The sequence below is a fragment of the Castor canadensis genome, chromosome 1, assembly GCF_047511655.1.
Source record: "Castor canadensis chromosome 1, mCasCan1.hap1v2, whole genome shotgun sequence".
Classification (NCBI taxonomy): Eukaryota; Metazoa; Chordata; class Mammalia; order Rodentia; family Castoridae; genus Castor; species Castor canadensis.
Window position 1 is genome coordinate 17,463,214 of NC_133386.1, and position 9,930 is coordinate 17,473,143.

The following is a 9,930-nucleotide window of genomic DNA, read 5'->3' on the forward strand; positions in this document are numbered from 1 at the left end:
ACCTGCTGACTCCATGAGAGGTTGGGTGAATTAATTACTATAGAAAGCACTGTGAAAATACACCAGGTTCTCCAAACTCCATGTCTGTTGATTCACCCAGGCTCCTGAGCAGCCATCAGCTCATAATGGATTTCAGTCTCCCCTGCCCTGGGCCAGGTCCATCCCTGGGTGTCTGAGTTGGCAGGTGTACCATCCATCACCTGGCCTGGAAGGAGTTGGGGAGAGGCTGCTGGACCGTTGCCAGCTGCTTCAGGCAGGTTCTGGGGCTGCTGACCTGGCTCTCTCATTTGGTGTATCCACCCACCTTGCCAAGAACTGGTGACAATGTGTAGTGGCAGAGGAAGAGCCAGGGGCAGAAGAGAGATTTCAAATGAGAGAATTTTCAAAATGGCAGTTTGCATATTCAAGTTTCCACAGAACAACAGGCTAGCTTGAATTGCATGGCAGGTGTTTACACTATAATTGTATAGTTCTTTCCTGTGACTATTGTACCGGGAATTTGTTGGACAGGGTGGGACTTGGTGCTGAGTGGGAAGGACCAGTGTCTGCCTCTCAGCCTTTTGTGTATTCCATGAGCTCTGGCCTTTGCAGGGGCCCACAAATTGGCTTAGGACCCTGGAGCCACGCAGAGCCTGCTGCTGCTTCAGCTCTGAGCCCCTGAGAGAACAGATGCTCTTTCCTGCCTGGAGTAAAGACCCTTGCTAGTTTCTATAGACTATCAAAATGAACTCTTAATAAACCTGAAGAAATTTAAAAGATTCTACGTAACAAGAACATAGAAATGGCTGAGTTTCCAGATACAACTTACTGACATGCTAGCTAAATGATGATGGGATAAACAGAGACAGATATATCGAAAATTGTGTTTGGAAATAGTACATTATTTTTTGCCTTCTTTTTTCCAAAAATATCACATAATCTGCCTTACCAGCTTAGATACAGAGATTGTGAACATTATTTAATGACCACAAGTGACTACTTCAGAAGCCAGTGTTTTAATTTACTCTTGGGGTCAAGTTCATGTCATAAAAGAAAGCAATACAGGTCACACTGACAAGCCAAAGATAGATGGGTCACATTGTTGCTACCAGAAAGTAACATACTAATCTAAAAATCACCTGGGTTTTCAACAGAATTTTCTGTTTCTAATGAAGCTTGAATTCACATTAAAAAGGAGAAGAAAACAAAATGGAAATTTATACTATGGTACAGTGAGATTAAAATCACTGAGAAAACACTGGGGTTGGGGTTTGTGATACTATAGCTTGACTATAGATTGTTTGGGTAGGGGACTTCAGTTCATTGAACTATTACATGAAATGACCAGCTAGAGGGACCACTGTCTGAGAATGTCTGCCATCCTACAATGTTTTCAGGACTGTACCAATTCATTTGAAGTGAATGCAGCCAATCTTAGCGACAGAAAGGGAGAATGGCAGGTCTGAACCCGTCCAGTTAAAAACCATGAAAGTTAGTCTTAAACATTAGTATGTGCCCTTATCATGCTCTTCTGATCATATTACACACAATACACATGTGTATATATGCATGCCTTACATATATACATATGTACAGATAAAAAGCTTAAGAAAAGTATAGTTAAACACCACCAAAACCAATAATACTACACAGAATTCCAAGAACACTTCATTTCTGAGACCCAAAAATCTAGCTGGACTTTAGACTTCCTTTTTATAAGCAAGCCTTCTAGCTTCAATAAGGCCACAATGTCTTGCATACCAGCAAGCTGTTCAATATTGTTCATCAATAAAATCAGAAAAAAAACTACATCCAAACAATTCATTCAAAACCACTTATCACTAACACCATTTGGAATCTAGCAGGCATGTTTCACTTAAAACTAGTGAGCAAGACCACAATCTTTTGATTATAAATTCCCCTTTCATCTTAATTTTATAAAAAGCCACAAGGAAAATGCCCAGCCTGATGTCTTTGATATTTAAACACTCTGTTCCACTTACCATTAGTTTGCTCCAAAACTCAGCCTCCCTTGCAAAAGCCTCCATCTTGAAGGGATCAGTTTCTTGTTCTGCCTTGTTAAATGTGTCACTTGGACTGCTCAAGTGACTGAGCACAGGAGAGCAAACATGTCAGCCCAGCCACTTTCATAATATTCACGGTTGCATTCTCTCATAGCTGGGAGTCTTGGAGCAGTGGAATTTACACACTTTGGAGTGAGATGGGTGTGGGCATTTCCCACAGTTATGATTCAAAATCGAGATAGGTCTCATTCAAGGAGATAATAATATAACTCAAAGAGGAAAAGTGTCCCCTAGCATTACTGCCGCTTATGACACGACAACTCAGATTGCCATGTGCAAAGCACCACGCCTCAGTCCTCATGCCAAGAACAATCCTTCAGTGGGTGGTGTTGGTTCCTTCTGGCATTTTTTTTTTTCAGGGCAGACTCTGGTAATTACACATCTCTCAGCTCACTTTAAGGTGTGTACAGTACGAAAAAATGCACATCTGGAATGCAAATAAAAGGCTTCAAGTTCAGGAGGACAGCTCTTGGCATTCTTATTGGGTAAAATTAACCGAAGTGGGCAATCAAATGATCTATTCTGTATGTTACTCTGTTAGAACAGGTAAAATACTATTTTATATAGACACAAAGATATATATGCTTATAATAGTCCCACTTTTTCTGAAGAGGCAGGAGAAGACATAACTTCCTCAAAATATCTTAGAGAATTAGACCTGGGATTATCGTGTTAGGCATAAGTCAAATATGTAGCATTCCCATCCTCCCTTGTGCAGATGACTGCAATGGTCACTCAAAAGAAGCACTATGAAATCTAAGGCCCTACCTACCACTCCTGCAAGCAGGAGGAAGGAAAAGTAGAGACCAGACAAGGCCTGACGGTTGAGCCCTAGAAGACTCTGGCTACTTCGTTCTGTAGTCTCATTAGCTTTACATGTTCAGTAAGCACTCCATGGATATCTGGAGCCACTGAAGTTGTCAAAGCTTATGATAAAAAGCAAAACTGAAATGCACAGTCTTCTTCACCTTTGATCACATTTCCCTGAGTGTTCTGTCACCATGTCCTTTCCTGAGCTGATTTCTGATTGCACAGGACTTCCTGTGCATTGGCCCTTGTACGGTAAAACCTAACTGTGGTCACAAGCTGAGCTGTCCCACCAAAGCTTGGTGTGGAAAACCAGCACCCAACACCCCAATGCTCCTTTGTGCACAGAGTGTACCACTTAGACAGTTTTCCGCTTGTGGGAAGATATGAATAAGGCTTTCTAGAATGCTTAGTTTAATAAAGTTTTACCCATGAAAGCAGTGATTTATGTCTGGTACAGTTTCTCCTTTTCCTGGGTACCTCAAAATACCCTTGCCAGAGTAACTGCTTAGATACATGAAAACAATTGCCTACAAATCAAGAAAACTGAGCACATAGAAAGTGGGTGGAAGAATACCAACTTTTCAGAAAAAGAAAGATGATTTCACTGGAAGGGGAAGGATGGGAATCAAAAAGTCCTGTTTATTCTTTTTCCCTGGAAGCCCAAGGAAAGCTACACTTAAGTACTCCATTAGCCACTGGGCTTTTAGAACCTGTTGTGCAGGTCCTGCTGCACAACCAGTCCACCTCCGTGCTGGTGTTTGTGGCTGGTGAGCCATGCACACACTGTGAAACTGAACCAAAATATGTCTAACAACTCCTTAGGTCTGACAGGAAGTTTTCTTCTTTTCCTCTGGGGAAATCTAGTTTTCTACCTGGTTTAATAGGCATTTCACTGACATGGGTACACGCACTTTTATAAAGATAAGCTTTTGAAAAGCTACACATAAATCGTTCTTCTAACCTGAGCTATATACATATGTGTATATATATGTAATACCTGGGCTATATATACATGTATACACACATCCATGTGTATATGTACATATATATGAACTTCAAGAACATTTGGACACTAAAGGAATCCCTTGGCATATTCACTTGTCAGGTTTTACAACTTCTGCAAAGCTGCCTGCCAAATGAATGTTTTACAAGTATGGGGTTTTATAGACTATGTTTTATTCATTTGAGGGATCCAAGCTCATTCTGTCTGGCCTGAGACTGAGTCATCTAAGGTCACTAGAATGTAAAAGTGACTCCATGGACAAATTTGAGACTTCTTTCTTAGCAGTTATGAAAGCCTTCCAGAGTAGTAGTGACTTCTATTCCTTTGCAAAGCATTTGTGAGGAAGCAAGGAGGTACATCAACTTATGTTTTCCAACAAATTAAAATGATTTTAGGAACAATCTGTAGGGTGAGGCTGTGGGACCTTGACAATGGGAGCTAAACCCCCTTCCCCACCTCCTTGCACAAAAGCAGGCAGCTGATGACCTGAAATTTCCTTCTCTGTTGAATGTTCACTCTGTTTTCTTGAGGAGAAGTCTTAGACCCTTGGGTGGAAGGCAGTGCTGTGCTGATTGCCACCATAGTAACAACAAGGCTTGGAAGTTTGCTTAGGGTTTTTTCCTTCCTCTCTATATGTTTCTCCCTTTCCTAAGTGCCTCTGTGCCTCCTGGCCTTGGAATGGTAGAGGTCAGATATAGCTTGCAAAGCTTCCTGGCCTTTGTTCTCTAAAAGCCTGATTGCCAAAGGGGAAATGGAGGGTGAAGAAAGGAGTGGAAGGTCTTCGTGAAAGCAGTCATGGTAGGATGAGGAAGAGCTTCCTCCTGGTCTGGGCACAGGGAAAGGCCCAAAGGTCTTAGAGAAGCATGGTTCTCTGGCTTTTCCCTGGGGAAGTGGAAGGCTATAGGGACGATGACCCTAGGTGTATCTGAGGAGAAGCTATAGGAATAAGATTCTCAGCTTTCCCAAAGATCCTCCTGCCTTGGAGGGCATGAGGGCCCAGAGAAATTCTGGGTGTCCATGGACCACTGTGGTCTGGGACAATGGGCTTCTAGGGAGACCATGATAGACCCCATAGTCAGGGCTTTTGATCTTTCTGAGCATTGTGTGAACTTCTCCATATCTGGTGTAACTCTGGGGAGGGGAGCCCATTAAGGCCAAAAATGCAATGCTGCTGGGGTGTGAATTACCTTAAAGGAAATGCCGCTGGTTAAGGACAAGGGTTCATAGCAGCTCCTCATTCTGGTGCCCTGTGAAGGCACTGAAGTGAGGCCTTTTGAAGTCTGTCATTTTGTTTTCTCTGTAAGCTGGTGGAGTCACATCCCTAGCAGTACAACCAGTTAACTAGAATGAACCACCTGATAGAGCTGTGTGTAATGCTACCCCAGACCCAAGGTCATCCAGAAGCCTGGCTTCTTGGGCATTGCCTTGACCCTCACTGTTGGGCTCCAGGGTGTGTAATTTACTGCCTTTGTTTCTTGGCCCTGCAGAGTTCCATGGCACTGAGTGGAACAACAGATGGTGAGGTTTCTGAATTAGAAGTGGTATCACGTTCACTGCAATCCTAGCTTTTGGATCATAAAAGAAAGACAGCATGTCCTGACCAAATAAAATTCTATAGCAGATAAAAAGATACATTCAGGACCAATTCTCAAAGGCCTCCTAGGACAATGAGCATGTAGCTGGGATAGACAACCTGGTCTTGTTCTTCTAAGGTTAAGCATAGTGGTTTCTGAAAGTGATACATACCACCTTTGTCCATTGCTAGATGTAACCCCAAACTGAAAATAAACAGTCCTGCAATGATGATTTGGAGCCTGCAAACAGAAACTAAGACATTCTTCAGCCTTCCTAAATGTTCACAGATGCAGGAATAGATCAAACACATTGAGCCTTAGATGAATAGTCAAAGACACAACAAACCACTGATGCCCCACTGGAGAAAGGCATGCATACACAAAGATGGGGAAGCCTTCTTTGCCCTTGGAAGAAAGTGCCTAGGATACAAGAAGAGAGGAGGAGTGTGGGTAGAGATGAAGGACATGCTGAGGCTATGTCTTCATTTCAAGATACTGTCTCCACACACAGTGCAAAGGCCTGGCAATTGTCAGGTTGCTGTTTTCAGCTGCATTCTGTCTTACAGCTGGCTGCCTTTGTAGCCACTGTAGGGCCATAGCCTACAGGGAAAAGTGGTCTGTTTTCTTGTCTCTGTCATGAGATGGTGAGCAGGGCCAGGAAACAACAATAGCAAGAAAGATACTAATACTAGAGAGAAAGCACAGAGGGTGATGATAGGCTCTTTGCTTATGCTTATATGACTAGAGGCCATGGGGGTCCCTGAAAGAAAAGAAGAAACATATGCTCAGGCGAATATTCATGTGTTGCACACATTTCTCACTTTCTCTACAGCCTACAGGTTGATTGGAACCTACTAAGCCTGAAAATGTTGTGTGAATCTTTTTCTGGACAAGAATCTAGACACGGGGTCTAATTAGAGTGCATTTAATGTTCCCCTGCCGTCTCTAATCTAATCTCAAGATCAGAGTGAACTACTGGCCTGGGAACAACGAGTGCTTGAAGTATTTCCTGATGTTTTTAAGAAGAGGGGGAAAAGCCAGGGTGGGGGTAGCTCATCCCTGTAATCTTAACTACATGGGAGTCAGAGATTGGGAGGATCAAGGTTGGAGGTGACACCCTGTTTCAACCAATAAAAAGTTGGGCACAGTGGTACAACCCTGTCATTCCAGGTATGAGGGAAGTATAAATAGGAGTATTGAGATCCAGGCAGGCCTGAACAGAAACACAAGACTCTATCTTAAAAATATTCAGAGCAAACAAGAATGGGGAGGGGATGGGCGTATAGCTAAGAGGTAGAGTGCCTGCCTAGTGCAAGGCCCTGAATTCAAACCCCAGTACTACAAAAAGAAGGCAGTGGGGAGAGGAACATATCTTGAACTGAAGTACATTAAACACATGCCAAGCTCCCAGCACTTCATAGGGTCAGCATTGTGTTATATTTATAGCCTTGGGAGGTACCTTTTTGCATTGAAGAGGAAAGGGAAGGTCAGAGAGTCCCCCAGATTTCCCACAGTCACTTAGCTGGCAGGAGTTGCAAAAGTAAAATTGATGGTGATGTTGGGGTGGTCAGAAAGACCTCAACTGTCCTATGTGCTGGAGCCTTATATACTTATTTCGTTTAATTGCCCAATGGCTAGGCAAGATCTCATTCCAACTTTGCAAAGTAAGGGTCTGAAAATGTTGAAAGATGACAATGATCATTTAGACATTGCATCAGGATTCAAATCCAGGCTGATTTGCTTCAAGTTCATGCCTCTCCATCACATCATGATGCTCTTTCACTCTAAGGTATAAATATTGTAAAGTATGTACTCATAATGAAAGATTTAAGTCTGAATGGAGAGCACACAGGGCCTTAGATTACAGCTGGTAAAAGTTGCTTTGTGCTAGAGGCCTGAGAAGATGGAGGAAGGGCCTACCTCTACATTAAGGGCCTAACTGATTTACTTTATATAAGCCCAGAAACTGTGCCCAGTGGTTTCAACTGTGGTTGACAACAGTTGAAAGATATAGAGGATGGATATCCTATATTATCTGGCTGACATTTCTGTAATTATTAATTCATATTCTTTATATTTTGCTCTGAGCTATATTTTGCAGTTTAAAGTATAAATATAATGATAGGTTCATTAAAATTGAAAAAGGATAATTGTTACTAGAACATTTCTCAGTTTTCCATACCTATAGAATCAGTGTACTAGGACCAAACAGCTTAAAACTACAAACATTATGTCACATACAGAATAAGTCCCTGGAGAATCACCCAGATCTACACATGGGTGGTGGCTTCCAACTATTGGAGCACTCCTGCAGCTGCAGATGTACTTTGGCTCTCTCTCTCTACTACCTTGTTCTCTCTCCTCATTTTCTCCCTTGAAGAAAGAGAGGTTAAACCAAATTACTGCTAGGAGTTGGTGGCTTAAACCTGTAATCCTAGCTACTCAGGAGGAAGAGATCAGAAGGATTGTGGTTTGAAGGCAGCCCAGGCAAATAGTTGTGAGACTCTATATTGAAAATACTCAGTAAGAAAAAGGGCTGGTGGAGTGGCTCAACTGGTAGAGTGCCTGCCTAGCAAGCATGAAGCCCTGAGTTCATAAACCCAGGACCGCCAAAAAAAAAAAAAAAAAAGTTACCTTTTTTAAGAAAGTTTGTTTCTGATGATATTAAAATATTTTTCTGCAACCAAACCCACACTTATAAAAAGTTGACAAAATACAGATCAAATACACTATTGTGCAAGGATCTATGTTTCTTAGCAATAGTTGCTATGACCCACAGTTAGCAATCATATAGAATCTGAAAGAGTACAATTTGGTCCCATTTTGTGTTGACCCATACTTCTTGTTTTGGCACATATTCTAATCCTGGTTTAGACAGACAAAGATAGGAATGTCCAACTTCCATCCTAACTCTTCACAGCACCTGTATCCTGTCTTCTATAGAACTTTCCATAGAACATTTAATGCAAAAGAACAGTGTGTTGGCATCAGCTCAATCCCTAGTGCATTTTCTTGGGACATTATTTAGAGTTTCAACATATTTGAATCTCAAAAACATCATTTACTCCTCTGCCTAAGTCTATACTAGAATCAATTTTTTGCTGTCTGACAAATTTCCCCTTTCCCCTAAGCTCTACTCTGATTTCTGTCTTGCTTTCTTCTATTTCATTTGTGCTAAAGTACAAAGTGTACCTGAAGTACACATGACAGAAACAATCATGACAGAGAGAGGGTTCAACCATAAAAATGAATTCCTTAAATTGATCATCTTGTCAAAAGACATTCTCTAAGAGTTATCCACTGCTTTTGTGTTTATTTTTGGAAAGATCTAATTAAATGAATTTCTTGAATATGTTGATTCAAAAACCTAAATCATCAACTGGTAATATTCAAGGGAAATTTTTTTTTTTTTTTGGTGCAACAAACTGGTTAGAGGATCAGCCACCTTCAACCTTCAACTAAAGTTTAAAGGACTTTAGAAAACTCAGCTATTGTCCACGGAAGCTAAAGTTGGTAGGTATTAAGATGAGCTATCTTAAAAAATAATCCATGTCTCTCTCTCCTAAAAGATACAAGGAGGCCAGATGTGGTGGCACATTGTCTATGATCCTAGCTACATGGGAGACGGAGGTATGAGGATTGTGGTCTCAGTCAGGCCAGGAAAAAATGCGAGACCTACCTGAAAATAATTAAATAAAAAAAGGACTGAGAGTATGAGTCATACACTCACCTAGCAAGTGCAAGGTCCAGAGGTCAAACTCAGTAAATTGCCCGCCACCAAGAAAGGTGCAAGGAGCTGTTTAAAAGAGTGTGCAAAATCCTTCTATTTAGAGGCAAGAGATAGAAAGGAATGTTGGAATTGAAAGACCCTATAAGACCAGGCCGGAACTCTGTGAATGAGGAGGTAATGCCACATTACCTCTGTTCCCTTTGCCTCCTGAGTAAGGCTAAGAGTTGCTTTGGAAATGTTACAGCAGCCCCTGCAGCCAGGTGATGGCCAGGGTGATGACAGGTGTCTCTCAGCCTATACATCAGTATCAGAGTACTTCAAAGGGCTACTTTGAAGCATGCAATAAAAATGTTATAAGCCAAGTGTTGACTACGCCATTATTTTCTAGAATTATTGAAACAAGGAAACCAAATTGAATTAGTTATAAAGGACAAAAACTCAGAGGTAAAGCATATCAAGTCATTTCAACCATGCACACAATACTTATGAAGAGAAAATTGAACAGGCTTTCCTCACGGGAGTACTGTGCATATGGGAAGTCATGCATAAGAATCAAAGGAAAAAATATAGATTATCTTCATGTGTTATGTTTTTCTCCTGTACCCTCTACCTATGCAGCTACAAATTTTTAAGATTAAAGGATTATATTTAAGTTCATTTTGTTGTAAGCATCACGTTCTCAGATATCCTGTTAATAATTCAAACTAAAGATTTCTCCTACATGTCAAGTCTTTGAGTCACCCAGGAAAT

The 9,930-nt window shown here is 41.4% G+C and overlaps 1 protein-coding gene across 1 annotated transcript in view; it reads right to left on the bottom strand.

Annotated features, from left to right (window-relative positions):
* The window catches only part of Sash1 (SAM and SH3 domain containing 1), a 280,149-nt gene extending 277,641 nt beyond the window's left edge, over nucleotides 1-2,508 (bottom strand). The window contains exon 1 of the mRNA XM_074072429.1: nucleotides 1,983-2,508. Within this exon, the coding sequence (XP_073928530.1) occupies nucleotides 1,983-2,027 (45 nt within the window). The 5' untranslated portion in view covers nucleotides 2,028-2,508. The remainder of the gene's footprint in view (nucleotides 1-1,982) is intronic.
* Between the last annotated feature and the right edge of the window lie 7,422 nt (nucleotides 2,509-9,930).